At 42.0% G+C, this 18,139-nt stretch overlaps 1 protein-coding gene across 4 annotated transcripts in view; it reads left to right on the forward strand.

Annotated features, from left to right (window-relative positions):
• The window catches only part of NELL1 (neural EGFL like 1), a 753,092-nt gene that overhangs the window by 356,141 nt on the left and 378,812 nt on the right, over window positions 1-18,139 (forward strand). For all 4 annotated transcript variants that reach the window (XM_023646175.2, XM_023646174.2, XM_070273436.1 and 1 more), the window contains exon 13: window positions 3,768-3,893. In XM_023646175.2, the coding sequence (XP_023501943.1) occupies window positions 3,768-3,893 (126 nt within the window). The remainder of the gene's footprint in view (window positions 1-3,767; window positions 3,894-18,139) is intronic.

Below are 18,139 nucleotides of genomic sequence, written 5' to 3' on the forward strand. Positions count from 1 at the left end.
GGCCACGCCTGACTTTGAACAGGATGGGGAAGTACAATTGTGTTATGGGCCCAGGAGGAGGAAAACTGGTAATATTTGATGAACAACGCTAATGCCAACTAACCCCCTCCAATGCCTGGCTTCTCGTGGTGTTCCCAACCTCTCACTTACAAGGGTCTATTCTTCCACTCTTTCACAATCATATGCAGGACCTTGTAATCAACAATAACTGAATCACCTCCAAAATCTTAATGTCAAGCCCACCACTCTATAACTCCATCTCCAAGCTTTCCAGCTCACACTCTAGTACCCTCCTGGTAATGATTCCTTGCCTCCACCAGGATTCCTGCTGCAGCTTAGTTTCCCCAGGAAGCAAACTCTGAGATGGACACAGGCATGCAGGAAGTTTTATTAGGGAGTGCTATGGGGATGAACGCCTCTCGGGGAAGGAAAGCATGCCAGTTTGGGCAGAGGGAGAAGTCAGGTCAATCCCATTGAGTGCTCTGAACCTAGAATAAAGCAGAGCCAGTCTTCATTGTAGGTTGCCCTTAGGATGGGAGTGTGACTATGGGTGAGGCATCTCTCTTCAGCCAAGGACGATTGCCCTAAAAGGCTAACAGCTGAAGATCCTTAGCAGGTAGTACTCTCATTAGCTGGGGGATTAGGTCCTTTAGTTCTGAAGAGAGATCTGGGCAGTGCAGCACAGTGTCCACCATGATGTCCAATCCATTTCCACCATCCACCTCCCTCTTCGTGTCCTCCCTTCTCTCCTGAAGAGCTGAGGTTCCCTGGCACGTCATTGTTATCACCTCTTTCCTTACTCCTCAGTTCCCTTGTATCTCTTTTTGCCCATTTTATTCATCTAAAAACTCAACTCTGGTTACACCTAACTTCCCAATTACCCCAAATGGTACTTGCCTCCAGTAGCTGACCGAGACTGGAGACAAACACATAGCCATGCTGATTGCTTTCACTTAACATTTAGGACCACAAATCACAAGTGACTTCTCAGCCACCCTACTACTTGCCCTAGTCAATTCTTGCCCTCTTCCTAACATGACTATTTAATACCTTCTCCCTCTCCTTAAACATCCGATGCTCCCGCCTCTCCTCCTCCTCAAGTGTTACTCTCTCTCATTTCACTGAGAAAATAGAAGCAAGCGAAGGAGAACCACTTCATCTTCCCACCACCAGATGTGCCAACCGATCTCCACCTCGTGCCTTATCCCTTGGCTTCATTCTTGTGAAGATGATTCCCTCCATTTGTGTGCTGGAGCTCAGCTCCTCTTGCCCTCTCCAGGCCTCTGTTCCTGCCCTGATCTGCTCTCTCTTCTACATGATCATTTTTTCACTCATATTGGATCCTTCCCAGCAGCATACAGACATGCTGTGATCTCTTTTCCATCTTTAAACAAGGCTCTCAACACCAAATTTCGCTGGAGCTATTAACCCATTTTTCTTTGTGGGAAAATATCTCAAAAGATTTGCCTTGTTTTCGTGTCTCTGCTCCCTTGTCTTCCATTCTCTCTTTAATTGATTCCAGTGAGTCTTTGCTGTACCACTTTCCCAAAATTACCCTTATGAAGTCAAGGTCAGCAGTGAACTTATTCTTACCAAATCCAGTGGTTAGTTCTGTCTTTATCTTGTTCAACTTCTTTTTTTTTTTTTGAGGAAGTTTAGCCCTGAGCTAACATCTGCTGCCAATCCTCCTCTTTTTGCTGAGGAAGACTGGCCCTGAGCTAACATCCGTGCCCATCTTCCTCTACTTTATATGTGGGACGCCTACCACAGCATGGCTTGCCAAGTGGTGCCACGTCCTCACCCGGGATCCAAACTGGCGAACCCCGGGCCGCCAAAGCGGAACGTGCGCACTTAACCACTGTGCCACCAGGCCGGCCCCTTGTTCAACTTGTTAATTGCAAGTGACACAAGTGATCATTACTTTTTTCCTGAAGCACTTTTCCTCTTGACTTTCATGATATCCACTATTCTGTGAAGCAAAATGATTAAGTGATGCTGGGACCCAACTTGTTAAAGAATTCTAATGCCCTGACTGCCAGAAAGATCTGAATTACACCTCATGCTCATGTGCAGTTACTGTTCTATCTCAAATTCCTGGAAGAGTTCCCTCCACACTCTGGCTTGATGTAATCATGTTATATAGATTTTCTGTTCCTGTTGTTCATTTATTTTTATTACGCATTGTCTTGGATCATTTTTGAATGCACGTGGTATTGTGCAGGTAGAACCCTTTGTTGATTGCCTGAATTATCTCACTAATTTCTGGTGTTTTGTTCTTGTATCATAGTTATGGAAGTCTTGCTAAATGCACGTCTCCTTCTGGGACCTCAGTTACTGCACAATAACTTTTATTTACAAGCTGACAGATCTTTAGCACTAAAAAGAATCTGATGTTATTACAAGGTGTTTTATTAGGAAATAAATCAATCTGCTTTTACTTTTCAGAGCAATAGATAAATGAGATTTCTTGTGACCCAATATAGCTGTTTCTATCTTCAGTTTCTGCATATGAAGGCTATTAGGATTTTAATGATGATCATAATTAAACTCTAAGACTGTATTTGTGTTAAATATGTAACCGTAATGCTATATTTCACTAAATATGTTAAGCTGTAACACTATATTTGATTAATTATCATTTCAAGGTGCTTTCATGACATATCACAGCAAGAAAGAGATTGACGTCTGAGTTCAAATCCTGGGTGTGGCATGTCCTAACAGGATGACTTGTGCCTGATATTTAACTTCCCTAAGCCTCAATTTTCTAGACTTTAAAATGAGTGCAGTGCTTTACTTCACCCGTGGAATTGCATATAGATTAAATTAGATAGTTGTTTAAAGATTTAAAGCAGTACATTCAGAACTGACTTTTGTGACAAACTGATGAGGATTCTGGGACTCAGAGTAGTTAAATGCAAGCCATAGGCTAGTGACTAGCACAACCGGAATTAGAACTCTATTTCCTATCTTGGATTCCCATGCTGTGCTTATATCCATTCCTCTCCCTGGCTGTCACACATAAGCAGTCTGAGTAAATGAACATAAAGCCATTTTTGAGAACGTCACCTCCAGAAAAGACCAAACTCTGTACTTTAGTTTGTAGGTTATTTTAATTCTTATCATGAACTCTTATGAGAAAGCAGGTAATTCTCTGACTTCCCTGCTAGAGAGAATAAGATCTTTTTGTTGAGTCAGCCCATTCTACCACATAGGATGGATCTCCAGGTCAAGAGATAAAAGACATTAATTTGCATTAGACAACAGCTGCTGCCTGTATTCACAGTAGAACATGCGAGAAACTGGCTGCACCACCATTTTGTGACAGATGGATTAAAGCTTGTCTTAGTAAGATACACAAGCAGAAAGGGCTGGCTTCCCTTGATCTCTCTGATAAAAGCTACACCATGCACAGTGGACACCTAATAAATATTAATTGGTATCAACTCACTGGACTCAAAACTCCTTGATTTTGGACGTTTAAGTCAAGCATCCTCCTTGGTGAGAAGTTAATAATAATAGATTCAGTCTTTACACTCCTTAGGTTCTTAACTGTTGTGTCTCACTATGCATCTTTCTAGAAATACTTTCAGCTCAAGGTGGGATCTAATGCACCAGATGAACTTGCTCTTAAGCTTTTGTGTTGACTGCCTCTTGCTTTTCCTCTTGGCTTCAATGGGCATTCACCTTTTCTAATGCCGTTGTGAGATGATTACACTCTGGTTCAATCACTCCACTAACCGTGATATTGCTTCTTTTTCCTCCTTCAGATATCGATGAGTGTGCTGCTAAGATGCATTACTGTCGTGCCAATACTGTGTGTGTCAACCTGCCTGGGTTATATCGGTGTGACTGTGTCCCGGGATACATTCGCGTGGATGATTTCTCTTGTACAGGTGAGTATTAAGAAGCAATGTTGTTTTTCTGACTCAACCCTTCTCTGCCCCATATCTGTGTTGTTATGTTTAGCTTGAAGTGCACGAAGTACTATTTTTACCTAACTAGTGCTGCTGTTGCATTATTTTATGCTCACCTTTTGAGAAGAAAGTGGTCATAAAAGAAATTTTGTCTGCATAATTTATTTCCACTCCCAGTATTTCTGCCCATGTGTGTGTGCGTGCATGCATGCATGGGTGTATGATTTGACATTGAAGTCCCAGTTGCCTATAGTAACACTGGGGGACTTAGAGACATCAGTTCCAAAAATAGAAAAGTATCAAACTACTTTCCTTCCATCATGATGAAATGTTTTTGTATATAAGAAAATGGGCTTTGTTCCTAATGGGAAAGACAAGGATTAAATTTGAGGGGAGAGCAGGGTTACCTGGTGGACAGGGATTGGGTGTATGGGAGCCAGTCAAGACTTGTGATTGAAAGATGCTGAGTGTCAGTTCCCCCCACTTCTCCTGTATCACGGGGCTATCAGTACTAAACTGAAGCTCCAGGGACTGCACTCGGTGCCTTCCTGTGATCAGTGCTGGCTTTGAGGGGGCCTTTGGTTTGGGATTCTAATATACTTCCACTGAAGTATATGGAGACATGAATGGTAAATTGGTTAAGGATAGTAGAAGATTCTGAGTCTTTCTCCTCTTCATCAAATGTGTTTAAATGACCAACGTGAAACCTGTAAGAAAAAAGCCCCTTGAACACAAGATTTCGGTCATGTTGTACCTTTCTCTGATGCCTGTGTATTTCTCTTTGTCTTAGTAACATTGGCATGTAAAAAGTGAATTCTTCACTCAGAATGGAATGCGACTCTTTTGAAGAGGTATTTTATTCTGAATGACCTTTTTAGAAGTGCAGAAAGTTGCAAAAGTTAGGAATGCATGGTCGTATGTCCAATACCTTTGCCATCGATTATTGTATGTTTCTACGTTACTGTTCTTCAACTAAGGGGATGGCAATCTCAGACTGATGCAAGGTTCTGGCGGCCACAGAAGGCCAAATCTCATTTATATATCTTTTGCATATTGTAATTAAAATTCTTAGAGAAAAAAGAGAGAGATTGCATAAACATAGCATGCTGAGATCTAGACATTTTAAGGGGGCAGAACTCCTTTGGAACTATAAACAAGCACGATTTAAAAATCTGTGATGTTACAGATGACTATTTGTCCTTAATAGTAAATCCAGGTCTTGACTACTTTGACCCTAAGATTAGAAGAAACCAGTGAATATCCTCCCAAAACAACAGCGCCGTATCATGCAACTCAGTAAACCTTGATGACCGTCCTGCTGTGTTGGAATTATATCAGAATCCCGCCTCTGCTCTTACTCTTTCCCTGAGCGGGGAGGCAAGAGCTGGTGTTTGCTGACAGCATGTTGAGTTCAGATGCTTGGCCTGGTGGTTTATATATGGAACAAAACAGAAGATGTATGATTTTAAGAACTGGCTCCAGAATTACTTTTAGAAAGACCACTGTGTTGTTTGGACTGAAAGGCAAGGGTACGGGTATCAGTGGGCCCCCAAGTGCTCCTCTCCACCCCCAAAACAGACGGTGTAGCTCTACAGGAAAAAATCTGCACACACACACGCTCACACATGCACACACAAACCTTGTGTTTTGCTTGTGTGTTTGTATTTTGTCTGAGAGGGAACAGAAAAGTTAGAGAGAAGAAAAGAGAGAAAAGCAAGAGGGATGAGAGAGGAACCAGCCAGAGAAGAGAAGGCTGGGTACTGTGGAGGACAGAGGGCCGGTGAAAACCCCCCAGGGGAAGGGTGGCTGAGAGGACTTTGAAGGGTGGGAATCTTTAACATAGGTGTTTTCGTTGTTTTGCTATGCAGTGGGCATTGCAAGTCTTCCTCGTGACCCTCAAACCTTTGCAAAGTCTACCCATCGTGAATGCTGGGTGAGACCCTCCCCCGCCCCCAATCCAGTGGTGTGTTAACATGGTGGACGACAGAAATGGTGCACGTGTGTATAGGGCGTTGAGACCTCGGAGGTGGAGGTAACCATTGCAAAGTAACCATTCCTATCCCTTATCCTGCCCCCCAACATACACTTAAACACACGTGCATCGCTGTCACACAGCCTCCTCCCAGGGATGTCAGAAGTCTCCATGAGGGCTTTGGACTTCCACAGGTCGTAGAATTGTGAGCAAGCTTTTTTTCCTTAAAAAAATCTTCCTTTGGTCCCAGATTCCTTCCCACTTACTGCTCCATTTTTCTGCTTCTGTTCACAGCAGAGCTTCTTAATTTCATTGTCTGTGGCTGTTCTTCTCATTTACGTGCACTCACCTCACCTGCCCTCCTCAACCCCCTCCAATAAGGCTTCCATACTCACCATTCCACAGAGACTACCTTTATCAAGGTCAGCAACATTTTGCTAAATCTGGTGTTCTTATCTTCCGTGACCTCTCGGCAGCATTTAGCCGAGCTTGCTCCACCTTCGTCTTTTAGACACATTTTTTTCTTGACATTTGAGACATCATATTTCCTGATTTTCGTTCTCTCTCACTGGCCACTCCTGCCCCATGTCCCTAGCTGTTCTTCCTCTGCTGACACTGTAAAAATCAGATGGCCACAGAGCTCTGCCCTGGCCCGCTTTCTCCTGTTCACATATATATTCTTTTTAGATGGTTCATTCAATCTTCTGACTTTTGCAGCATCCCTATGTCAATAACTCCTACATTTCTACCCAGTTCCGGTCTTTCTCCTGAGCTTCTGATACATATGTTCACTTGACATCTACCCACAGATGTTTACTAGGCATTTCATATTAACGTGTGTGAGACAGAGCTCGTGATTTCCTCCCACCTCTGCAAACCACGTCCTCTTCCAGTTTTCTCCATCTCAGCAAAGGAAAACACCGTCTGCCCAGAAAGCTAGGGGTCCTACTTGATTGCTGGCATTCCCTTGCCCTCCACTCAGTCCACACACCAGTTTCGCTGACTCTACCCTCCACACCCTGTCTTGGGTGTGTCCGTGTATGTCCGTATCCTCTACTGCCAAATGGGGAGACTTCTGCAGGGGACCCCACACTGCACTTTCTGCTCCGGCCTTGCTCCACCATAACTCCCTCTCCACATAGCAGCTAAAGCAGGCTTTTTAAAGCAGAAATCATACAAATCTGCTGAAAACTCTCATGGAGTTTTTCCATTACCCAGAAAATCAAATCCATACTCCTTGTTTTGCTATGAAACCCTCTATGGCTTTTCTCTTTTCTACCTCTCTGACTTTATCTTGTGCCATTTCCATTCTTGTCCGCTAGGAGGTGGACACCCTGACCTTTGACTTTTTTTCGTTCAACAAGCTTGTTCTGCCTTGGGACCTTTGCATGAGCTGTTCCTCCTTCTTAGAAGCCTTTTCCTCTTGGTGTCTGCATAAATGGCTCTTTCTTGTCATTTTGATCTCAGCCTAAAAATGATCATCTCAGAAGTTTTTTCCTATTTATATAATTAGCCACCATTTTTCTGCCGTATCACCTGATTTTAAGTCTCTGAATATCACTTACCGCCATCTGAAGTTTTTGTTATTTATATATGATTTATAGAAATTTGTCTCTTTCTATTAGAATGTGAGCTCTGTGGGCGGGGTCCTCTTCCCTGTCTTTTTATGACTCTCGGCTGCTTAGAACCTAGCCTAGCACAGAGCAGTGCTCAATAAATATTTATTGAATGAAGGAATGAATTAAACTACTTGCCCTTGGCCTAAGTATTTACTGCTCTAAATTTCATTTGTAAAATATTGCTCACATCTGTGATACTTATAGGTTATTGTGAACATCAAATTACATATATGAAAATATTTATCATGGCGCTTTATCAGTCAGGATAGGATGTTCTACAGTAATAAATAACCCCAAATATGAATGACTTAAAATAACGGGGTTTTATTTCCTGTTCATGCAATGTCTATCACTGGGGGGTTCTGCTCATTGTAATTACTTTGGGACACGAACTGATGGAATAGTCACCATTGGGAACATTGCTGGTCACCAAGACGGGGAAAAGAGAGCCTGGAGTTTCCCACATCAGCCATTAAATGTTGTTACCAGGGAGTGACACGTATCCCTTCCCCCCAGAGCTCATTGACTAGAACTCATTACTAGTCCCCTGCCAACCATGGGAACAGGGAATTCACTTCTGCCTTACGTCCAGGAGGGTAGAGAACCAAAACTATTCAGTGAATGGTGCTATTGAATACCACAGTGACCAACCCTTAACAGATTCACAACAAATTTGTTTCCTTTGACAGGAGGAGCTGTTGTAACCTTTTTTCAATAGCAGTTCACAATGTGATGGGGAAAGTAGTCTTAAGGAATAATTACTGTATTAAACACATTGTGCTAAGAACTCTGATGGAAGTACAAGCAAAATGCAATAAGACAAAGGTGCTTGATTGCCAGGCTGAAGTGTTTGGAATGCTTTCACCCGGAGGAACTGTAGGAGTTTACTGAGGCATGTTAGCGTGCGGGGACTGGTCGCGTTAGGATCTCACGGTGGGGTATGGATGGCAATGAGGAGAGCTGAGAGACAGGCATTCTCCCTGATGGTCATTTCTCCTCTAGGCCAGATTCAAGGGCCTCCAGTAGATGCTTGCATAGTCAGCTGGAACCCTGACATTTCCCTTGGTGTCCTGAAAAGAAGCCTGTTAGGTCAAATGTACTCTTTACCATCCACGATGTAGCAGGTCCCCACCTCTAATCTCTGTCATTTCTTTATTGGCGAAGAAGACTTCTTCCCCCAAGTGGTTGCTTGCCTGTGTAATGAATGCGGCGTGTCACAGATGGCTGCTGCTGTGAGGTGTTTTTTCAGATGATTCATTTCCAGAAGACAGTTTGCTGGGAGAGATTGACAGGCCTGGAGGCATCCTCTGTTTGTTCTGAGTTCCTGACACAGCATTTCTCAATATTGACATTCCTTATTTCCAAAGACCATTCTAGTCTCTGTCCCAAATCAATTAGCATCCACTGCCACTGTTCAGTTGGTTTTCCAAGTAAGTAGATGACATTTTTTTCCTTTGTTTTAGTAAATCATTTAGTCTGTCAGTAACTTTTTAGAAGTCAGTAGTCATGTTGAAAATTCCACTCGACCAAAAATTAGTGAACCTAGAGTTAAAGGAGGCCAAATCTTATTTACCTTTCTTTTACATATTATAACTAAAATTCCTGGACAAAAAAGAGATTACCTAAACAATTAATGCTGAGAGCTAAACAATTTAATGGGCAAAGCTCTTTTGGACCTATAAGCAAGCAAGATTTACATTTGAGCTTAGCCAAAAGGCTATGTATTAAACAGAGAAGAAACTTTACCTCTTTCTTACTTTTTTTCTTAAGTGCAAAAATTGTGTCTCATGGGATAATAAAGTTCTGAGGGTTCAACATTGGGAATAATGACCTAGAACTTGAAAAATCCCTAGGGACTGGGGATTCCCTGACATGCCCATGAATTATATATGAGACCCCAGTACTCTTTTCTCGGAAAGCTTCCTTGGCCTTTGAAAGGCTGAAATCTAAAACATTTGACCTTGGACATGGGGAGATTTGGGCCTTGGAGTTTGGGTGTGAGTCTAAATCACTTTCTTTCCTATAAAGACCCTGAGTTGCCCTTCCTGTTTTATGAGTTTTGAAACTGGAGGAGTCCCTGGCATTGAGGTTGGAGGGGGCTTTTCTTTGTAGCCTCTGATTTTTGAAATGGCCTCTGATTTTTGAAGTGGCCTCTGATTTTTGAAATGGCCAGCCTGCTTGCTTTGTTGGTCTCTGATTTTCATTTATCCCAGTTAAACTCCCTGTGTTTAGGTGTTTTGTGTGTGTGTGTGTGTGTGTGTGTGAGAAAGATTGGTCCTGAGCTAACATCTGTTGCCCATCTTCCTCTATTTTATATGTGGGATGCTGCCACACCATGGCTTAATGAGGGCAGTGTGAGTGGTCCGGGATCCAAACCTGTGAACCCCAGGCCACTGAAGCGGAGGGCATAAACTTAACTACTGTGTCACTGGGCTGGCCTGTAGGTGTCTTGCTAAGATGTGGTCATGAGCTACTCAGGCAGCTTTACAGGAGGATCCTGGTGATGTACGACGAAAGCTCGCAGCAGTGAGACAGCACTTGACGGTGATGCGTAAGCATTCATTTTTATGCCAAAAAGTTCCCGTGAAGGTAAGAAGTAAAGGGAATAAGTGAAATAACAAGTATCCCTGAAGGTTCCATTACCTTTCTGAAAAGATTTTTATTTTCTTGATAATGGTGTGGAAGAAAGCTTGAAGGAAGTATATGTTTGAAATACTTCAAGTAAGCTTGCTTAAAGTTAGAAATAATCGTCTAATAATTTAATGGTTTAAATTGAGTATCCTATAATGAAGAGGTTAGGCAACACTTTAATAGACTTAGGGGTAGAAGTTAACTGTTAGAAATTTTAGACTCGTTCTCATGCTTTCCTCCTAAGGTTGATGAAATATAGCACACTTTCAAATGTGAGATACCTGGTGTTTTCTCATTGGGCAGAACCATGTGAAATGGGGCTAAAATAGAACATTCTCCAACTTGATAGAGCACAGTAGTAAACTATCCACTGCTTATCCTTATCTTTGAAGCCTATAGCACGTGCTTGTTTTGGACATCCATGTTCTTATTTACTTCTGACTATCTGACAGCATTAAAAGGACAAGTTACTAATTACTTGGCTCTCAGTCTCAGAAGAGGTGACACAGCTATAAGAATGAAATTCCCATCATGGGTCTGTAGACTACTTTTACTTGAGTGAAAAATGCTATATCACATGCTTTAGAATGCAAAACTACTTGCATTAACCTGGCTTCGGTGTTTTTGTTTAAATGTCCAGGTGATTCTAGCATGCAAGCTCTCAAGGTTGAGAGCTCCTGCTTTCATAGAATGGAGAGGGTTGGAGTCAGAGAGAATGTCAGAGGAGAATCAGGAGGCAAAACAATTGCCCTCGGGGCTGGCCTGGTGGCGCAGCAGTTAATTTCGCATGTTCTGCTTTGGCAGCCCAGGGTTTGCCGGTTCAGATCCTGGGTGCAGATGTGGCACCGCTTGACAAGCCATGCTGTGGTAGGCGTCCCAAATATAAAGTAGAGGAAGATGGGCATGGATGTTAGCTCAGGGCCAGTCTTCCTCAGATAAAAAAGAATTGCCCTCTATATTGTAGACTAGAAAAGGATTCCCCTTGAACTGGTGGTGGGTGGTATGGGGTCAGGAGGTAATGAAAGCAAAAACTTGGACAGTTTCTGGAGGAAGGACCCTTCCTCCAAGGCTTCAGTCTGGAATGTTTAAGATTCTAGAGAGAGAAAGGATGTGGGATGTCTCTATAGGTGGGGCCTCGTGGAGAGATCCTGAGTCTTCAACTGTGACATGACTGCTGTGATGGCTCAAATGACCCTAAAGATAGATGCAGCATCTCTACAGTGACATGTGTGTTCCATGGGCCAAGGACCGGACTGTCTCCTCTCTGCCAATGTCTTGGTCATTGGGAATCCCCTAGAGCCATGACACAGCTTGATGCAAGCAGGGAACCCTCAAAATGAGTGAGATAATGATTCCACTACCCAGAAGAATAGGAGCACAGAACCATTCGTTGCATTCAGTTGAAGAAATAGAAAGCTACATTACTTGCACATACGTATTTGTGACTCGGCTTCACTACCCATCACATATGAAAGAAACAAAGTCAACAAAAGGAGAAACCAGGAAAAAATTAAGAGGCTCCTCTAAACAAGGGTTGTGGGGTGAAAATTCATGGAACGTTTGATTTTCCAGGGCCATTTTAGTTTTTCATATGTAGTCCTGGAAAAGCCAAAGACCAAATGTTTTTTGCGTTTCGTAATAGTAGTGTTAAAATAATGCTAAGATTTGTTAAAGCCAGCAAATGTGTCTTTGGATATCAAAGGGCATTTCCCTTGATATTTCAGGGCGAAAATAAGTGTGAAGGGTTTGTCCAGCGTTTGGCTTCTTCGTTGGGTTTAAGTGGGAGTTCTTTTTCTACTAGCATGTATTATAGAGTCTCAACCACATTGGCTGCTGCAGAACAACTAGGATAAATGATGGAGCTTGCCCCCAGGGTCTTTGTGCACAAACCTATTAAGTGCTGTGTTGCCCTTGACCCAAATTCATCATAAAAGGCCTGTTAATATTTCTGTATACTCTGTTTTGGGAGTTGTGCATTCAGAATCACAATTAAGCTTTCACATGAAGGAGTTTGATTGAGGATGCTTTAGCACTGGCAACATTGGTGAGGGAAGTCTTGCAGGTCTGCTTATGTCCACATTTGGGTCGATACCGTGAGTGGACGTTTCTCTTTAATAACCCTGCGAGCTATGTTATATTCTTTATTTCCATATCAAAGTCTTCGTAAATGCATATGTACAGCTATTTCCGTACTTTTTAAAAGTATAGTGAGGCACCTTTGGATTATGTTTCCTTTATCTGAGATAGTTGGGAATATACATAAATATTCTTGGGCCAGAATGAAAGCTCTAAATTCTCCTAGTTAAAATCTGTTGTATAAATTAGTGTATAAATTCTACTGGTTGCAGGCTTTGGCTATGCCACTTATTTACTTTATGAATTGGAAAACCACTTAAGTTCCCTGCTTCTTCATCAGTATCCTCTATACGTCCTCACAGAGTTGTGAAGGAAAAAGTGAGACAGGGTGGGTATATCAGTTCAGATGATTTTAGCGGAAAGAATTAAAAAAAAAACTAACCTAACTCCACTGGCTTAAATGCGAAATTTATTTTCTCATTACAAAAAGTCTAGAGGGACATTGTTTCCAGAATTAGTTAATTCAGCTTCTCCGTGACATCATCAGTGCCAGAGGTAGTTTCCAGCTCTTTGCTTGTTATTTTCAGCATGATGGTTTGAAACTTGACGTGGCTGTCTTCAGGATCTCAAAATGGCCAAAGCAACTCCAGGGACCACATCCTGACTTACCTGTGTTCCAAAGTCGGAAGGGAAAAGAGGATTCCCTTCCTAGGGTCCTTTTTTAAGACTAAGGATAGTTATCAGAAGTCCATCTCAAGCAGATTTGTTTTCATGTCTCAATGGCCAAAATTGTTTAATATACCTATTAATAAAATATATCTTACAAAGGTAAATAGAATTACTTTGAATCAAGATTTATCCTTGAGGCCGGGGTAGGTCACAGCTTCCTTTATAGTACTTGGCTAACTTCCATCTAAACAAAATTTGGGTTCCATTGTCAACAAAGAAGATCTCTGTGTGTAGATTCTCAACTGTACAGGCAGTGGACAGCATGTATTAGAGTATATTCAAAGTTTTGAAAATATTGTTTCAAGCTTAGGAGTAATTAAAAGAAATGCAATTAGATACTAATTATACTAAATTTATGTATGTGACTGTGTGTAGATATATAGATGGATAGATATTTATATATATGTTGATCACCTGTTTCTGGAGATGGTTCAGGAAATAGGCACCTTCATAGTTGCTGATAGGAATGTAAATTGATACAAACTTTCTTAAGGGTAATTTGGCAGTATATATCAAAAGGCCTAGAAATATTTATTTATAGCAAGTTATTCCAAGGAAAGAATCAGTCGCAATTACTTACTTGAGAAGATTTTCATTGTGGCCATTTATTCCATTTGTTATTTATAAGAAAAGAAACTGGAAGCAGCCTAAATATGAACTAATGGAAGTATGATTAAATAAGTTACAATATATCCATATATTGGAATACAGTGAATATTAAAATGTTTAGAAGACTTTGAGTGTCAATGGAAAATTCTCACTGTATAGTATGATGAGATTCAAACCAGTATGTATACTGTTTTCAAATTAAAATGATAAACAAATAAAAATTATGTATGGCCACACACACACACGCGTTCATGGATACATAGAAACACAGGCAGGGAGTATTCCCCTAAATAAATAGGTAACAGAGAGTATCTGTGAGTGTATGTTTATACATGTTATTTTTTCTTTACATTTTATGCATTTTCCAACTTTTCTACGAAATGGAATACAATGCTATGAATCTGCATTATGTTTTAATATCAGAAAAATGTTATTAAAATTTTAGAAAGCAGAAAATGATAGACCAAGTTGACATTGAGTTTATTCCTCCAAAATCTCCTGAGTCATCCTACTAAATTAAATTTTTAAAAAATATTTATCACTTGGTAATGCTAATGCCTTTCATCCTTAGTGACATAGATTCTGGGTCTGAATTAAAGAGGTTAAAATCAGTGGCTTTGCTTCAGCATATTCCTGGAGAATTTGATTGGCCAACATGACAGTTGAAGGACACTTGCAATTATGGTGCTCTTTTCCTGCTTTGAGGATCCTGGAAGGTGATATGATAGCCACGTCCCACCTGCCCTGTTGTTTATAAACCCTCTGGTAGGGCTTCCAGACTCGAGGCAGTTGGTCCAGTTTTTTTCTGGACTGTGGTCAAGACAAAGAGAGTAACTGAGGGGACACAGAAAAGACCCAGGATTTCCATAGCAAAGCAACTCCTGGATGAGACTGTCAACATAGATCTGGTCCTGCCCTGCTGCCAGCTCCCAGAATGAGTGTCGCTAACTCAGCATTTCCCTTTGGACCTTGAAAGACTAAGGTTAATTGGCTCAGTAGTTTTCAGTCAGAAGGACCGGGATTCCAAATAAATTTTCTTTTGAAAAGAGTTCAGCATCTTTAAAAAACATAACCTTGCGAACTGCTACTTTTCCAGTTCCGTGATTCTGTAAGGTATGGTTCCTGACCCCTACGAGGTTATAGTCTCTTTGAGGGACATAAAATTTACATTTAAGGAGAATAATTTTATAGGACGGATAACTGAATGCTAAATTGTGAGGTATGGGCAATCAATCCCCATATTGATGAGGGAATGATGAGGATCCAGGCTGCCCCAGGGAGAGAAGCCCAAGGTGTCCTGGCCTCCATATGGCTCTATATCATCCTCCGGGAAGTATAGGATGTCCTGACCTGATTCGACCTGATTCCTAGCCAAAGTTATAGGATCACCCGATAACTAGACTCCACCTGCACTGATACCATTTTAAAAACTTTTTTTACATGATCTGTCCTTTGTCTTGTAAAGAAATAACTCACATACCTACGCCTTATAAATTTAGCCCTGCCCTCAACCCATTGTGGTTCTTCACTGCCCATGGGTCCTGTCCCCATGCTACTCCATGCTATTCTCTGAATAAAAGAGCACTACTGCCAGACCTTGAGAGTCCAAGAAATCTTTCTTTTGACTCCTTGGCTCACCCAGCCCGCATCAGGAAGAGTGTAGGTGCTGGGAGAAGAAAGGCATTAATTGCTACATGGTAGAGAGAATGTGTTTTCCACGGGAGAGAGTCTGAAGGAGGTTGATTTTAGTGTTGAGTGGGAGATGGCAACAGAATTGAGAAGTAATGGGGTGCCTGGAGCTTTAGAAATAGATTGTCTCCACGTTTGTTGACCTGCAATGTGACCTGCAGGTGACCTGAGTAGAGGTGGAAAAACAGAAGGCTCTGAAGCAGCAGGCCTGGCTCCTGCCCAACTCCAGGCATTTGTAGCAGCATCAGCTTGAATCGTCTTCTGAAAAATGGACATGCCTTTCTCCCAGAATCTTCCAAGGAATAAGTGAGATACTATTTATAAAGTGCTTGGAAGAGGGCTGAGCACAGAGCGCATGCTCAGTGAATGTTAGCCATCGCTCTCTCTCTTTCACAGGTGAGGAGTCTGACTTGAGATGCAGGGAGATTAAGGAATTGTCCATAGCCCCAGGCTAGATAGTAGTTGAGCAGAAATAGGAAACGTTGGCCTTCTAGCTCCAGAGACTCAAATGCAACCTCCATCAGAGCTCTTCTGAAGATGCCTTTGAAATGCTGAGGCCGTGCGGTCTGCAGATGCTCTGTGAACAACAGACATTATTAGAATGACAGAGCCCGGGACTTGGGGCAAAGAGAATCCTATTTAACTCACAGCTCTGCCACTTCCAGGCTTTGGGATGTTGGGGAGATTCCCAAAATGCCTCAGTTTATGACACCAAGAGAGAGGGTTGCGTTTTAAGGTTTAAACATATGAACAAGCCCAACCCAATGACTGACTCTTAGATGGTGCTCAGTGTTGAAGCCCTAAAACCTATTCACCAAATTTCTTTTCCTCCTCTCTTCTCACCGAGTGGCTCCTGAAGTACTTCACAGGACTCCACAACATGTTTAAATACATTTGGAAAGGCTCTTGCCTTGAGAAATTCAGTCTCTGTAGACAGTGTCCGGGTTCTCTGGGAACACGAGCCTGCAGTCAGAGGCTTTAGGCTGACGGGTTAAGAAGGAGACCAGCGAAAAGTGGATTTCACAATGGTTTGTAACTAGCAAGGAGTACAGTCCTTTATGTAAAGAAAATATCGCCTTCTAGAGGCATTAGTTTGTGAGTTGTTGTAACCAGAGCTTTGGAATATGTTCCACAAAGCTCCCTTGACAAATTTAAGTTTGTTCCCTGAGAAAGGAAGCCCCTTAAACCGTGAACACCTTTGGCATTTATCAGCTCTGCCTGCTGGCATCTGGTTAGCCCTTGGGAGAGGCTGTAGGACAAATTGCTTTCAGGAGAAGGATGGAGGGTCAGAAACTTGGTCCAGGGTAGGACTCCAGGATGGGGTCTTTGGCAGCTGGGAAATGTCCTTAGAAGGAATTTGCAGCACACAGAGCCATGGAAAGAAAACAGCAAGTTTAATAAAATTATAAAAGAGACTCTATTTATAAAAGTAATATATGTATATTATAGGAACATTGAGAAATTCAGAAGAATAAGAAGAAAATAAAAACTATCCATAATTCAACCCTGTTTCGAGTATTTCTTCCTTCTACATTGTGGAAATCACACTGTAGCTACCAGGCAGTATTTAAATTTTTTCCACTTGTTTCATGAGCATTGCCCAAATTAATAAAATTACTTCAAAAATGTAACTGTTCATGGCTGCAAAATATTCTCTCCTGTGGATGCCTTATTACAGCTTCTACCTCACTGGAGAGGTCTTACCATCCAGTTGCCCCTCTGTCTTCATCTGGCTTTATCATATGCATGGATTTATTCTTCCTCTATTAGGGTGGCTGGTGATCACTGTTTCGCCTCCGTTTGGATGAAGAGTGAGTCACAGAGCAAAGCTCGGACCAGCCCCAAGCAGGAAATACACATGCCTAGGGAGTCACCGAGGAGGAGGACACAGAGTTTCTCAGGTGTTATTCATCAAAGGGCATTTTAAGGAAAAGTAGGGCCCTAGGGAACCATGTAATGTTAACACATATCTTGGCAGTGTGAGGACCTGCATGATTCTTTTAAATAAGAACCCTTTGAAATTAGACGGAGGTGCTCCGGTGAGCTCCTGCCTCCTTTATATGGTGTGTTTCCCATATTTATGTTTTCTCATTGGGTTCTTTGCCCTTTAAAATTCAAAGAGTATTATGCTAGATCAGCTAGCAATTTCCCCCCCTTTTGGCACTGATTTCCCATTCTGGTTGATGAATTGAATGGAGGAAAAGCATTCGAGTATCAGGGGTTTGAAATTGCTGGATGTTGGAGACATAGAAGGCATCAGAAAACACCTGCAAATTACAGTCACTCGATTCTGAATTTCGATGAACTATTGAAGAACTGGGCACAGAGGGCTCTTGCTTGTGGATTCTCCAAAACCTTGGAGTATTTTCTCATTAAGAGAGCTGCCTTTTTTTCCCCAAGCAGGTGATCCATTTGACTTGGTTATATTAAAAATGTGGCATTGACCAGAGGCAGCAGACAGCGACCCTGCCCATCAGTGTGAGGAGGGGTGAGGTCCAGTTCCTGTCTAAGCCAGAGAGTGTGGTACTCAATAACTCTTAGGTCACAGCCACCCAGGCTGAGCGGCTTACCTCACAGGGGAGGAAATCAAGTGAAGATGTGTCTTGTGATGCTTTTCTTGGCCTCAAGCAAACCATTTATTTTTTAGGACAGGTTGGAGCAGCTCACAGCTTTGGCGCCAAGCCCATGAAGGAGGCCAGAGAGCTGTGCCCTCTATCTATTTTTAGGATTTAGAAAACCAACATGTCACAAAATAGCACTCACATGTTATCATGCTTACCTCTCACAGCTGCTGGAGTTTTGAATTCACTACTGTTTGGACATGATGTATTTTATTTCATCTCTTTTCTATCTCTTTTTTCCTCTTGACTCTATGCTTGGATACGTTATTATAGCTTTTG

The sequence above is a fragment of the Equus caballus genome, chromosome 7, assembly GCF_041296265.1.
Source record: "Equus caballus isolate H_3958 breed thoroughbred chromosome 7, TB-T2T, whole genome shotgun sequence".
Classification (NCBI taxonomy): Eukaryota; Metazoa; Chordata; class Mammalia; order Perissodactyla; family Equidae; genus Equus; species Equus caballus.